The 15,333-nt window shown below is 48.4% G+C and overlaps 1 protein-coding gene across 7 annotated transcripts in view; it reads right to left on the bottom strand.

Annotated features, from left to right (window-relative positions):
* HIP1 (huntingtin interacting protein 1) overlaps positions 1-15,333 on the bottom strand; it is a 153,141-nt gene that overhangs the window by 31,075 nt on the left and 106,733 nt on the right. For 6 of the 7 annotated variants that reach the window (XR_001148275.2, XM_012742198.3, XM_012742199.3 and 3 more), the window contains exons 3-7: positions 14,278-14,420; positions 14,052-14,108; positions 8,742-8,822; positions 3,503-3,579; positions 2,945-3,006 (exon numbers count right to left, since the gene is read on the bottom strand). Coding sequence is in view for 6 of the 7 variants with exons in the window: in XM_012742198.3 (XP_012597652.2) it covers positions 2,945-3,006; positions 3,503-3,579; positions 8,742-8,822; positions 14,052-14,108; positions 14,278-14,420 (420 nt within the window). In the remaining variant the exon portion in view is untranslated. The remainder of the gene's footprint in view (positions 1-2,944; positions 3,007-3,502; positions 3,580-8,741; positions 8,823-14,051; positions 14,109-14,277; positions 14,421-15,333) is intronic. The other variant, XM_075995372.1, reaches the window with a different exon arrangement.

Below are 15,333 nucleotides of genomic sequence, written 5' to 3'. Positions count from 1 at the left end.
TAACAGGCATAATATGCTGAAATAAAAAAAAAAATGAATATAAAAAAGTAATTGCTATGTTTCACAATTTCAGTAATAAAGCTTTGCAAGGAAAAAAAAAAAGAATCACCCAGAGTAGTGCTGTCCAGCTGACTTCCGTAATGATGGATGGAAATGTTCGGTATGGACTGTCCCATGTGCTAACCACACGTGGCTACCTGACATACACCTGAAATATGGCTAGTGCAACTGGGAGGGCCTAACTTTTAAATGTTATTTACCTCCAGAAATTCTGACTCAGTAGGTCTGGGGTGAAACCCACAGATTTGCTTTTCTAACAAGTTCTCAGGTGATGCTGATGCTGCCGGTCTGGAGACCACACTTTGAAAACCAAGTAAGTCCTCAAAATAAATGCTAAGTGTCATTTCCCGATGTTTCCTGCAGTGCTGAAAACCAGTGGCACCTTTCCAAGGGTACCGGTCAGAACCCTACAAGGTCACAGATGAGGACTCAGCCTAGAGAGACGTATTCCACGCCAGCCCTCTTGATTTTTGTGGCACTCGGATGTAGACACCTGAGGCAGAGCGGGTTTGGGCATACATGTAACAGAGGGTTCTGGCTTCCAAATCAATACATTAGACCACGGAGGGCTTTTTGCAAAGACTTGGGGTTTAAACACGGGTAGCTCTATTCTAGAATACTCTAAGTAATTCATGCCAAATATTCCTAGAGCATGAAGCTGGAAGCTGACAACATTTAATGAATTCTATTCACCTATCTCTTCATTGCTATTTTTCCAAAAGCAGCATTTTTTCTTTTTTTTTCTTTCTTTTTTTTTTTTTTTTAAGAGACAGGGTTTCACTGTGTCACCCAGGCTGGAGTGCAGTGGTGTCATCATAGCTCACACCAACTTCAAACTCCTGGGCTCAAGCAATCCTACATCACACTCTCAAGAAGCTGGGACTACAGGCATGGACCACCATACCCAGCTAATTTTTCTATTTTCTATAGAGACAGGGTCACACTATGTTGCCCAGCCTGGTCTCACACTCCTGGCCTCAAGCAATCCTCCTGTCTCAGCCTTCTAAAGTCCTGATATTACAGGTGTGAGCCACTGCGCCCAGCTGGAAGCCATTATTTTATTGCTGAGAATTTGCCATATATACCAGGCACTGGACTAAAACAGAGGGAATCCATAGATGAGTAGGTCACGGCTCCCGATTTGGGGGAGGGGCACAAAAATCTTGTGGTCATAATGTTAAGGGAACAACGCATAAAAAAAGCAGGGCCAGGGCTCATGAGACACGGGACAAAAGGACTGAGCTGACCATCTGCATCCCACGCTCACTCTCTCAGCTTACTCACGTCCTTCTGTACATCATCTCTTCTCTGCTCAGTCCGCCTGTCTGCCAGGAGCTGGCAGGACATCTCCAAAGGGTCCAAATTTGACTCACTCTCCCCCAGCCACCACAGCAATGGCAGGCAGGCAGACAGCAGTGGCTCTGAGGGGCCAGAGCTGCTGGGAGACAGCTGGGATCAGCTGAGTTGCAACTTCTAGGTTGCACTTTCCCAAGAATAACAATTCCGAGAATATTATTCATGCCTGCATTCAAATCTAGCACATTCCAAAGCTAAATGCAAATGAACTCTGAATTATTCACCCAGGTCCTTCCCACCCAAAGGGAAGTGATGAAAGTTAGCCATGACAATTATTCATGTACTTTTATGCAAACATGTCCAATGCATTAAGAAAGAATGCATCTATACCACTCAACCTGGTAGGTTGTCTCAACCTGGCTAGGTTGAGAGGGCAGAGATTGTATTCAAGAGCAGCCTGGGCAACATAGCCCTGTCTCTACTCAGCAAGACCCTGTCTCTACAAAAAATAGAAAAATTAGCCGGGTTGGTGGCACACGCCTGTAGTCCCAGCTACTCAGGAGGTTGAGGCAGGAAGATCACTTGAATCCAGGAGTTTGAGCTATGATGATGCTACTGCACTCCAACCCAGGCAACACAGAGACCCTGTCTCAAAAATAAAATAAAATAAAATAAAAAGTATTAAGGAATTTGTTGCCCTATCACAGGCCTAGTACAGCCTGGAACAGAATATTCTGGAAAACAATAGGCCAGTAGTAAGCATTTGATGCACAGATGAACACACTGAGGGAAGCTGCAATTCAGGGTGAAGAGTCAGAGCCCTGAGAGTAGGCCCTCCATGTGCACATGCTGAGAAGGCCACCACGCTTGTGCATGACACCTGCAGTGGGGAACACCTTGAGACTTAGAACATTGCTCCTGTGTCCCCCAGGGAAAGGAGGGAGCCTGCTGGGAGGCACGGGGAGGAGAGACGCTGGGGAGAAGGAACCAGCTGAGGCCTTTCGGGGAAGCGTCTGGGCTGATGGTCTGGAGGCACCAGAATTTTCGGGAAAAGTGAGCCTGGAAGTACACCCAACTTTCCTGCTAGCAGAGTGGGACTTCAAGAGCTTCTCACGTGGACCTGGGTGACAACCCAACCTGACCAGCCTGTTCCCATGGCTGCCAACCGAACAGCAGACACAAGCCCTTTCTCCTGAGCAGAAATCATGCCCTTGAGCAGGCCCAGCTCCGAGTGGCAGGCAGGACTGGTGGGGCTGTGGCCACACAGTCCAATCGATGGCTGTCAAAGAGGTATTTGGGCTCTTGGAGGCCTGGGCTTGCGGAGGGAGGCCAGCAGGGAGGGGAAGTATGGTCTTTCTGCTCCGACATGAAACCACCAACTTGGACAATAGCCGAGAGCTTTGGGCCCTACCTGCGCGAGGAATGGAGGGCGCAGAGATGAGGAGTGAACGTCTCTATTTTCCTGCCCCTTGTGTTGCGCAACTTGTAGGGAAAGGAGGGCCAGGCCAGCTGGTCCCAGCAGGGAACAAGGCTGGGAATGAGGCAACTCCTGTGAGAGCCAGGATCAGATGGGAGGGAGGAGACTCACCAGTTTGGAAGAGGTTTAGTTCACACTCCAGGTAGTCAAACATCTCCACTGTTAACTGGAAACTGGACCCAAGAGGAAAGAGAGCTTACACTCCACAGCCCGAAGCCAGTCTGTCACCTGCCCCTTCCTCATGCTCTGCACTGCTGCTTCTAGTCCCCAGTGCACACAAGAATGCACTTGTACACATAGGCATACACATGTACACATACACACATGCACAATACATGCACACGCATCCCAGACCCCATTCTCAGCCCCCACCCGAGTAGGTATTAGGCCAGCTGAAGGTCCAGCAGGGCAGGGTTAACGGTGACAATGGCAAAGGGAGAGGACAGGTCCCAGTCGTGTTAGACTGGGAGGGCAAGACAGAGAGGAAACCCCTGGGCTATGAGACAGCCCAGCAGACGTTCTGGGTAAGGCAGAGTCACCCAAGGCCAAGTCATCCAGGGGCTCTGGTCCCCATCCTGCCATCAGGCCCTGTATGACCCTAATGAGATGTGACAGCATCCACAAAAGCTTTCTCCCCACTGGGCCCACAGCAGGAGGGCAGCCACTTACAAGTTGTTAACATCACTTTCTCCAGCCTCGTCCAGCTGTCGGTCACTCATCTGAAGGTTGCCCGGGAACCTGGGATTCTGGAAGGGAGATAGAGGAAGTCAGAACAGGGCATGTTAGGAGCTCTCTACCTCGCCTGACCGACATCACGCAGCCCTGTGCACACTGAGCTCGGGCAGCTGCAGGCTGGACTGTGCTTGTGTGGCTTGTACTTTCACGGGCACCCACGCTCTTCTTGGGGAGACGGTGTCAGGTCACGCACACACACACACACACACACACACACACACACACACACACACACATATAGAATGTCCTCTACCCATTATCACAGGTGAAGGCTCCATCCCACCCCTCAGAGCCAGGTGAGGGCTCCTGCCTTACAATATGCGCCCTGGGACATTCTTCTAAAGATGCTTTCTGTGATGCAATGGCACCCAGCGTGCGACAGTGGTCACCTCCCAATCACTCACGACACGTGAGGCAGTGGAATAATTATTTAGCCCTGGTCCGTCTGAATCCTATTCAGACTTCCTGCTGTCCTTCGCCATTTCCGGAAGCTGCTACTGCGAGACCAGGGCAGGCAAACCTGTTCTCACGTTAGCTGCTGCAGAGTGTAATTAGCAAGAGAAACTCGAGGGCAGGAACATGCTACATGGCACACCCCTACATCAAGAGAAGTTATCTGGTGACATCAGTCACCGCCAAGTATCTATATCCTTGTCTCTTCAACTGTGTGTCTTGTCCGTCTGGCAAAGGAAAGGGCTCCAGAAAGATGGGTGGCCATCCTGTTGGGGGCTCCTAAGTTCCAGAATGAGTACTTTAGGTTCTGAAGATGGAAACCCTGAGATAAAAAGGCAGGGTGGTGGGTGCCCATCATTTCTGTTCTATCTTATCTCAAAGTGGACAGCAGTGGTCCTGCAGGCACAGTCCCGGGACCAGCGCAGTGGCATCACCTGGGGACTTGCTAGAAATGCAAATTCTCAGCCTCACCACAGACCTACTCAGTCAGAAACTCCAGGTGTGTGCCCAGTGAGCTGCTTTAATGTCCCTCCCAGGACTCAGAACAGGTGGGACGGCAGGGAGCTGGGACCGTGAAGCTTGGCAGTGCAGGGAGCCTCTGGGCACCCGGGGAACCAGGGCAGGTGGAGGCGGAGGCAGGGGACACCTGCCTAGCACCCTGCACGATGCCTATGGACTTTGACTTAATCCTCACACCAGTCCACGAGGCGGAAATAATGATTCCCATTTTAGAACCTGGAGTGACGGGTGTTTACTTTCTGAGAGCCGGTTTACACAGGTTAAAGGGCTAAAGGTCACATAGGTATGAAGCTGAACTCTGAACTCGGGTCAGTCTGGCTCGAAAACACGCTGCTTCCGGGCCCAGGCGGAACTCGTGTACAGTAACGGATGTGACACAGACAGGCGCTGGAGGTGGGCCGAGCCAAGAGTGAAGCGCACACACAGGGACTTCTCTCAGCGAGGCCAGCGACTGACTTAGGAGCACCTTCCCCTCAGACAGGCTCCTGCAAAGGCTTGGACACTGCCTGGCACGGTGACTTCACAGCGAATCCAAGCAGTTGCAGCCGTGGGCTCACCTGCCTACGCCAGGCACACAAAAGACATGATGGCATCTGAACTCTGCTTAACATTAAACCCTTGACCTTTTTTGACAGTCTGCCTCTGTGCCCTCCCCCTGGTTTTTCCCCAAACACACAGCTGCCTTCCATCTTTGTGTCCCGGAGTCCCCACCCCCACCCTCCTGCCAGAAAGTCTCCCGACGGGGCTGCCGCAAGGTCCCAGACAAAGGGAAGAGCAGAGCTGGATCTTAGGGTTCATGATTCTGCCCCCGCCTCCCCCGAGTCCTGTGGCTGTGGTAATGCTCCGTCCCCTGCCAGGAAATGCCCACCGCAGACTCGCTCCCGGGCTCCAAGGTGCCCAGGCCTCTGAGGCTGGTGGACTCAGTTCCAGAATTCCACAGAGTCCCATAGGGCACCTCTCGCCTCTGCCGTCCTCAGTGGCAGGTGTCCAAACACAGGGCTCTCCATGCCCAGCCCCTCCCCGCCTCTCTTTCCCCACTGTCCTTGGTGTTTCCTGCGCCCTGTCTCCCATCCCACTGTCCCCTCGGGACTTCAGGGTAGCCAGTAGCCTCTGCCTCTCACTTGCCCCCAAAGGACAGCGCAGGCTCTGGAGTGACGGGCGTTCACTTTCCGAGAGCCCGTTTACACTGGCGGGGCTGTGTAACGACCTTCTTGGGTGGTGATGTTTCTCCACATGAAAACCGCTCTTGTTTGCAAGTTCATTTGATTCAATTATTCCCCCTTTGTATCTCCTCATCCCTGAGACCTGCCATCTCTGGTCACTGCCTGGCATTCACTCGAGTCCCTAGTGGCTGGACCAGAGTCTTCCTCTGCCCCAAGCCCTGCACCCTGGGATTATAACCTCTGACCTCCTCAATTTCAGCACCTCTACTCCACCCCCAGCGATGTGCACCTGCCCTGGACCCTGCCGCCACCTAGAACAGCCCTGCACAGCATCCTCCGCTCCAGCCCCACTGTCTGGCTGCCATGTCCAGGTCTCTGCCCTTCCAGCCCTCTCCCGCCCTCACGTCTGCCACCACTCAGAGGTGGCCCGTCCCTTCCTGCTCCCCTCTCCTGTCTCTCTGGCCACACTCACTTCCTGGCTCAGTCTGGACATCAGTCCCACCCCATGCCCTGCCCATCCTTCCACCACCCTGCTATGAAGATCTGCTGAGCCTGGGACCTTGTCACATGCTCTGTGCCTAGGGCCAGCTGCCAAACATCCCCAGAGAAGGACTCACAGCTGGTGTCACTACTTATTCATGCCCTCTGGCCTTAGTGTCCCTCCTACTCAGCTCAGGCTGCTATAACAAGATACCACAGACTGGGCGGCTTAAACACCAGGCATTGACGTCTCATAGGCCTGGGGCTGGGAAGCCCAGGACCACAGTGTGGGCAGATCTGGTGCCTGGTCCAGGCCCTCTTACAGGGCACGTCCCTCACACGGTCGAGAGGGAGAAGCAGGCTCCCTGCTGCCCCTCCTGACTAGGGCACCGATCCCACGTTCGAGGCTCTACCCTCATGACCTATCACCTCCCGAAGGCCCCAGGCCCATCACACTGAGGGTTAGGATTTCGACAAGTAAATTTTGGGGGGACACAAACATTCAGTCCAAAACAGTGCCCACGACAGCCCTGCCATTGCCTTTCCGTGGATGACTGTCTCACTCTCAAACCTGGTATCCGATTCCCACGCTGTCACCCTCAGCACCTGCCTCCCATTCCCTCCCGGCTCTGCATGGACCCCTGTCCTTCCTGTCCTCCCTGTCCTCCCTGCCCTCTAGCCTCTTTCCTTACTCAGGACCAGCCCCTCTGTGCTGTTAGAGCCCATCTAGCTTCCGGTTCATTCTGTCATTCAGTCGGCAAATCCTGATTGAGTACCTGTTCTGGGCTGGATGCCGGGAAGACACCTGTTCTCGTCCTGTCAGAGACCCCAGGCCAGAGCATCTGGCCCACAGGCCTCCACTGGTCTCTGCTTGGGCTCCTCTTCCCACCACCCAGGTCTGTCTCACTGGCCCCCCAGCCCCTCTGGTTACTGACCCCTTCTCCCTTTCCTGCCAATCTCCAGGCAGTCCCTAGTCCTCTGTCTGTCCCGAGGACAACTGTCCTAACTCTGGCTGTCATCATCGCCCACACTGGCAGCCTGGGGCTCTCAAGCCCCCCTCCAACCTGCCCCCAGGAAGAACAACCCGAGATGTGGAGTGGCCCATGTCACTGCCTCCAAGCATTCTGTGTGGCCCTGAGTCTGGCACAGACGCCCTCACGGTCTCTGGGCCGCCTCTGCTTCTCCTGTTCTAGCCCTGCTGGTATCTCTCTCCTCTCCCGACCACACTCCCAAGGCAGGGACAAAGTCGATTTACCCTGCTCTCTTCAGAACCTAATGCCGTCTGGCCCGTGGCAGGCCCTCAATGACACACTGAGGCAGGTGAGAGCGGCCACTGGGCACAGGACAGTGTCAGCACCAAGCAGGCCTGGGTTCAAGTCCACACTTTCCATGGGACTCGGGCAAGGGACTCAACCACCCTCCAAATTTCATTTTCCTAGGATATAATTATACCTGTTTGTACAGTTGTCGTGAACATTATTAAATGATGTCCACAAAAAAGGTTTAACAGAATAGTATCGATGAATCAAAGCTACCCTTCAAGAAGATAAAAGATAATAGAGATGAAGACATGGACCACACCCATTCCCCAGGGTCCACCTTCGCTTTGCTCTTCCTGACACTGTGACTTTGTCATTTCAGAAGGTCCCGGGCACCTCTCCATAGGCACAGATAACTGCTGTGCACTACGACATGGCTACTGCCAGTGTGCACATGTGCCTTTTGCTTCCATGAATCTGTCAACTCCTACAGAGCAGACAATCTTTACTTCCTCTTCTTCTTCTTCTTCTTTTTTTTTTTTTTTAAGAGACAGGGTCTTTCTATGTTGCCCAGGCTGGAGTACAGTGACGTGATCATAGCTCACTGGGCCTGGAATATCTGGGCTCAAGAGATCTTCCTGCTTCAGCCTCCCATGTGGCTGGGGGTATAGGCACACGCCACTGTGCCCAGCTAATTATTTTATTTATTTGTAGAGATGGAGTCTCGCTGTGTTGCCTAGGCTGGTCTCGAACTCTTGGACCCAAGTGATCTGCCTCGATCTCCCAAGTGCTGGAATTAGAGGCATAAGCCGCTGCACCCAGTCCATTTTTGACTTATTCTTACACGCTTGTTAGTACCGAGCATACAGTTTTACATGCCTCAGGTGTGTGAGAAATACTTACTGACCAAAGCCATATATTGATTAAAAGAACGTTCTGTGTGGAAACTCACTATAGCGATTGCAGGAATCATTCATATTAATAGTAAAATCAGTGCTTCTATAAACTATTATAAAGCAACCTATAAACTATAAGGCAACCTAGTAGATATGGTTCCTCTTTCTAGATGTAAAATGGGGAACAAAAGATAGAAAACACAGGCCGAAACCCCAGTCCTTGCCACACCCCAGAGGCCTGACTGCAGTTTTGCTCTCGCACAGCTGGAGCGTGGCCCTAGCGCTCCCTGGGAGCCCAGGCTGTCTGTTACCTGAAAGACCCCTATCAGTTAGGCCCAGAGAGGTGCGGAGGGGACTTAGGGTAGGAGTGGGCGGTGGTGGCAGGTCATCTGCCAGGACTCACTTTGGTGTGGTACTCCATCTTCGTTCTCAGCAGTTTGAGGTAGATGCTGCAAAGCTGCCCATACCCCTCACTCAGGTGACCCTGTCGGGAAGAGGTACAGTGTCAACGCTAAGAACAGGTGGGTCCAGAGACCTACAGCTAGGACTTCCTTGGTAGAGAATCTATCTTTTTCCGATTATGAAAATAACAAATGTCCATTTTTAAAAATTTAGAAAATACAGAAAAACATGCATACAAACAAATCACCCTTAACCTGACCACTAGATATAATCATAGCTAACATTTTATGGGTATTACCTTTCTTTTCTTTTTTCTTTTTTTTTCTTCTAGACAGAGTCTTGCTCTTTTGCCCAGGCTAGAGTGCTATAGCGTCAGCCTAGCTCACGGCAACCTCGAACTCCTGGGCTCAAGGGAGCCTCCTGCCTCAACCTCCCAAAGTGCTGGGACTACAGGCACATGCCACCACTCCCTGCTGATTTTTTCTATTTTTAGTAGAGATGGGGTCTTGCTCTTGCTCAGGCTGGTCTTGAACTCCTAAGCTCAAGCGATCCTCCCACCTCTGCCTCCCAGAGTGCTAGGATTACAGGCGTGAGCCACTGCACCCAGCCTATTTCTTCAATTTAAACAGATTATTTTAAGAGCAGTTTTAGGTTTACAGCAAAATTGAGCAGAAAGTAGAGAGACTTCCATTTACTGCCTACGCCTCCCCAAAACACATGACTTCCGTGACTATCAACATCCCTCACCAGAGTGGTACATGTGTCATAATCGCTGAACCGACATTGACATGTCATTATCACCCGTAGTCCAGAGTTTACAGTAGGGTTCACTCTTGGTGTGAAACATCCAATGGGGTTTTGACAAATGTATAATTACCATTAAAGTATCACTCAGAATAATTTCACTATGCTAAAAATCCTCAGTGCTTTTTAAAATATAAAACAGAACTAATCTATTTTTTTCAATTAATATACTGCAATTTTGTCCCATCTTCTTAAAGTTTCGTCAGTATCATAATTTTTAGTGACTGTTCCATATAACCGTTATTGTAATTTATTGAACTGACTCTATAAATTCAAATTAGTTGAAATTTTTGCCATCATAAACTATCTTTCAATGAACATTTTCACAGCATTCTTGTGTACAAACATGAGGACTTCCTTAGGATAAATTTTGAACAAGGCTTCTTATTTAAGAATTGTTAAGTCTCCTATCCTTAGCAATCAGAGTGTGGCTATGGGCTAGTTCCTTCCTTCTGTTTTCTCTAAGCATAATAAGAACACCTCCGCCAATGGATTCCAACAGCCAAAGAGCATCTGTACTATTATGATGGGGTGGGGATTTGAAATGGGACCAGTCCCAGCTGGTGCAGAATACACTTTCCCATGGGGCCCACGCAGCCAGGCCCCTGCTGCCCTGAGCCCCTGGGAAGAAGGAAAATTAGCAGGGTGATGTTGGCAACTCCCCAGCTATCTGTAACAGGGAGGGAAATGGGGGCACAAAGAGCCCTTAAACTGAACAGCTGTGGCTTCCATATGAGTTTTGACTTCCACATTTTCTTTTAAGTACATCTATATCCTCTAGAACAGCGGTCCCCAACATTTTTGGCATAAGGGATCAGGTTCACGGAAGACAATTTTTCCACGGACCAGGGCTTGGGTGGGGATGGTTTTGGGATGATTCAAGCATGTTACACTTATTGTGCAGTCAAACCTCTCTGCTAATGAGAATCTATATTTGCAGCCGCTCCCCAGCACTAGCATCACCGCCTCAGCTCCACCTCAGATCATCAGGCATCAGATTCTCATAAGGAGTGTGCAACCTAGATCCCTTGCATATGCAGTTACAGGGGTTTTGCGCTCCTGTAAGAAGCTAATGCCACTGCTGCTCTGACAGGAGGCGGAGCTCAGGTGGTGATGCTCACCCACTGCTCACTTCCTGCTACGTGGCCTGGTTCCTAACAGGCCAAGGACTGGTACCAGTCCTCAGCCCAGGGTTTGGGGACTGCAGCTCTAGAATAGAATAAAGGAACCACATTGAACATGCCTGAAAGGGCACCAAAGGGTGGTAAGGAATGAAAAGAGGTTAAAAATATCAACGCCAGATACGGCAGTATGTTCATAAGGTATTAATTAATTAATTTTCTATGAACAATTCATATCTTATTAATTTTTATGTAAAATTTATAGAAAAATTCATTATAGAAAAATTAGAAAGTATGGAAAAAGGAGAAAAAATATTCTCACAATCAAAAACAACTAACTATACTTAACATGAAAATATACAAAGAGCAAAGAGCAAAAGATGGTCCTAACTTCTAGAAATGCTAAGTCAAAGGCAAGAGACAGAACTACCTGGGAAGAAAGACCTAAAGGAATTCCATTTTGGGTAACAAGGCAGGCTAGGTACCTGGGTTGATCTTCCCACTGAAAACTAAAAATATTGAGTAAAATATTAAAACTTCTTTTTGAAGGCGTCAATGCGTTAGCAAGAGAGTAAGAAATCCTTAGGCCAGGAACTGAGTAAATGCAGATACTCAGGTACCTGGTGAACTAAGCTTTGATTTTCTAGGCCTCAGTGTCCACACGGTGAATAGGAGACAGGACTCTGGCTTGCTCAAGTTGAGGAATTTCGTGGAAAAGTTAAAAGACTGCCTCGCTGATGAAAGGAAGCAAGGGTATATATAAAATAACACACACACTGGCACTGCTGCATAGAGGAAGTCCCCCTGAGGGCTGTAAAGAAAGTCTACAGCCTCAAACCACTATTGTGATTAGAGGGAGGGAAAAACCACTGCTGAGAATTGGACCCATAAGCCAATCCCCAAAGATATCTACCCAGAATTCATAAAACCTTAAGCTGAGAATTTAATTTAGAGTGATCTCAATGGAAGCAAATGTCAATTCTCTCTGGAAGAACCTGCCTTCATTATAGACTTCAAAGAATTCCCACAAATAAAATTTCAAGGAAAATGAGCAGCTTATAGTAAAAAATAACTAAGCACAAAAGGAAATTATATAGCATGAGCAAAATTCACCAAAAGTGATGGATGACAGAAACAGATCTCTAAGGATTTTAGATAATGGAATTATAAAAAGCAATATATGAAATGAGTACGTTTAACATATCTAAAGAAATAAAGAGGTTGTTTCAAAATATATGTAGGGCATAAGGAATTATAAAAAATACCAACCAAATCTGAAAAAAAAAGATAGAAATTTTTTCAAGAAATTAAAAGAAATTAAGAAATTAAAACGGTACTAACTAAAACTGAAAATGCTATGGAGAGGTTTACTAACAGATTAGACCCAGCTAAAGAGGGAACAAGTGAATCCAAAGTTAGACCTGATGAAATGATCTAGAATGTGACAGAGACAAATATGTAGAAAAAACCAAAATAGTGGTTTAAAGACACAGAGATAGAGTGAAAGAGTCCAACATGCTTCTAATCAAAGTGTTAGAAGGAAAAGACAGAATGGAGCAAAAGGCAATATTTGAAACAAAAATGAAAATTATTCACAGCTGATAAAAGATATCCACAGATTTAAGAAGTCCAAAGAATCCAAAACAAATTCACTCATAGACACATTCCGAGATCTTAAAATGGTCAGAGATAAAATACAGATTGGCTTCAAAGGAGCAACAGTGAGTCTCACAGCTGACTTTACGAAAATCATGACAGCCAAAGTCAATGGAAAGAAATCTTGAATTATATCCTCCATGTGCTGACAGAAAATAACTGTCACTCTAGAATTCTAAACCCAGAGAAAATATCTTTCATGAATAAAGTTGAAATAAAGACATTCTCAAACAAACAAAAATGGTGTTTGCCACCAGCAGGCTCTCAATAAAGAACATTCTAGAAGAAATAATTCAAGCAGGAAGAAACTGATCCCAGATGGAAGTTCTGTGGTGAGTACAGAATAAAACAACTAAAATAAAACAATACCTTATTGGGTTTAAAAAGAAAAATATAATGAAAACTAAAATACATGAGAATACTAACATATAAGTTGAAGGAATGAGAATTAAAAAATTCTAAGGTCTTTGTGTTACACAGGAAACAGATAAAGATAAGAAATGTAGACCTTGATAAACTAAGCAAGCATTTTGTAAGTATTAGAGAAAATACCAAAAAATATTTTTTTTAACCTCACAACTGGTAATGAGGAAAAAAATAGAATGACGAAAAAAACCCCCAAAAAACCCAGTCAACCCAAAAAAGGCAAGGAATGCGAAATAGAACCAGAACAGATGGGACAAATAGAAAGCATAAAATAAAAATATAAGCATATCATATATAATATCATATATTAAATAAATGTAAATAGATTAAATGCCCAGTAAAAGACAAAGGCTGCCATCTTGAATAAAAAACAAACAAAAACCTCCCATCCAACTAAATGCTATTTACAAGTGATGTTTCTAAACCATAAGAATATAGGAAAGTTGACAGAAAGACATACCAGGCAAATTCTAATAAAAAGGAAAAGATCTAAGCTTTATATGTGATAAGGAAAGCTCTCTAGGATGCAGTTGGAAGAGTTGAGGACAACTCTCAGCTTTGTTCAGGTAACCAGCCTTGTGACTTTAGGACAAGCTGCCCCGTTCTCTGGGCCTGTATCTCCCCACCTAGGATGGGTAGATAGGACTACGTAATGGCCACCATGTTATGAGTGCTGAGTGCAGATAGATGCTGGTAAGACTTTGAGGGAAAAGACAGAAGTAGTAGTTCTCAACTGGTAGAGGCAAAGAGACACATCAGAATCAACCACGAAGCGTCTTCAAAATGCAAATGACCCTTCTCCATACACACGCCCTTGGACATCAGAATCTACAGGGACTGGGGGGTTTGTACAGAGACACTCTTTTCAGTTGATTCTGACATTGCCACCTACCTCCTCCTCAGCCTAAGCCACTGAGACTGCCTAGACAGGAAAGAAAGGGTACTGGCATTAAGAACTGGGAATGCTAACCCTCAATGCACAGTGATCCCAGTGGAAGAGAAGAAGTAGGAATGGTGACAATGTAGCTGCTAAGGGATCCCAATGCCCAGACAGCTTTGTGACATGAGGTTCCAGTGACAGGAGAAGCTCCCAGGACCTGGAACTTCTGTGTAGCTTCCAGGGACCCCAGGGAAGACTGTGGACACTGTGATACTATTTGGGGCATCCTTAGCCCCTCCCTGGGCTCATGGGAGAATCCTAAACGAGCTGAAAGAGATGACTACGCCCCATTCCCCAGCCCTTGTTCTGTGGCCTCTGGGAATGGAGAAGGGGCAAGTGGCTCCTGGGCTGTCTCCAAACTCACCCACATCCTGCTCATGTCACTCAAGTCATTCCTGTATCTCAGAGAGTCCTTCAGGACCTGGAGAGGGAAGAGAACAGCCCGTGAGAGAGTAGAAGGGAGGGCGGGATGGGGTGGGGAGGACAGGCTGGTTGGAGAGAGGCTGCCCATCTCTAACGGGGAACCCAGAGGCCCGGAGAGGGGGACAGCGTGGGAGTAGACAGCAGCCTCTGCGGCTCAAGGAACTCACATTGGGGTGTCCGTCTCGGAGGAGTTTGTGGAACACATGGCAGAACTTCCAGCAGAGCACCGCGTTGCTGGACAGAGGCAGTCGGTTGACAACAGACCAAAAGGTCTGAGCCCCTTTCTCGTGGTGGGTTCCCAGTATGCACGGTGAGGGGGAGTCATGGAAAACAAAGGCTCGGGCCCTGGCCTAGGCAGCCAGGTCCTGGGGTCAAGCCTGCACCCGGCCACCGCGGAGGGGCAGAGGGGAGAGCAGGCTGGGGTGGTGCTGCCAGAGGGGCACCGCTCGAGCTAGGACATCCTAGATCTACGCGTCATTCTGGCAGTTTTTTGGCAGATGCAAGAAAATGTCTTATTCTAATAAAATCCATTTGCTTAGACAATTTCCCCAGAGATGCAAGTGTCTTGAGAAAGGAGTATTTTTTTCTAATTTGCACAATTGTCCTCTGGGCCAGGGGTGGTTCGTTTGCCCTGCCCCTGGATATGTTGGGTTGGACGGGCACCCTGGGGAATGATCGCGGCTGACTCTTTAACAACATACTCCGGCTTCTCCATGTTTTTTGTTATCCACCATTAAAAGCCACAGCAGGCTCAGCTCCTGACCAAGGCCCCGGCCCCTGCGGTGGTCCCACATCCCGACCTCCTGCTCCCTCGGCCTGCTCCCCAGCAGCACCTCGACCCTGCTCTGGTTGGCCAACCCTGCGCTCGCCTTGACAGCGACAGTCCTCGTCTAAAATGCCCTTTCCACAAACTTAAAATGACTCGAATGCCCCACCTCTCCCATAAACCTTCCTGATTTCGCTGGAAGGAGCCTTCCTCTCCCAACACCTTGAACTCCATGTACGTGGACTCCCAGGGCCACTTCTCCCCAGACTTAATTCCAAACACAGCCGCCACCTGCAGACTGCCTGCCACGGTTTGCATGTGACAAGCGTCCATCTGGCCTTTCGTGATTTTAAGTTTAGCATTCCAGATCTCCATTGCCAGTGAGCCCTTTTTGCATGAGCAGAGGGACTCCACGTCCTCTGCAATGGTGTGCTTAAATTAACCAGGCTTCACTGAC

This window comes from Microcebus murinus, chromosome 19, assembly GCF_040939455.1.
Source record: "Microcebus murinus isolate Inina chromosome 19, M.murinus_Inina_mat1.0, whole genome shotgun sequence".
Taxonomy (NCBI): Eukaryota; Metazoa; Chordata; class Mammalia; order Primates; family Cheirogaleidae; genus Microcebus; species Microcebus murinus.
Note: the sequence above shows the minus strand (reverse complement) of the source record. Positions and strands in the feature narration are given on the sequence as shown.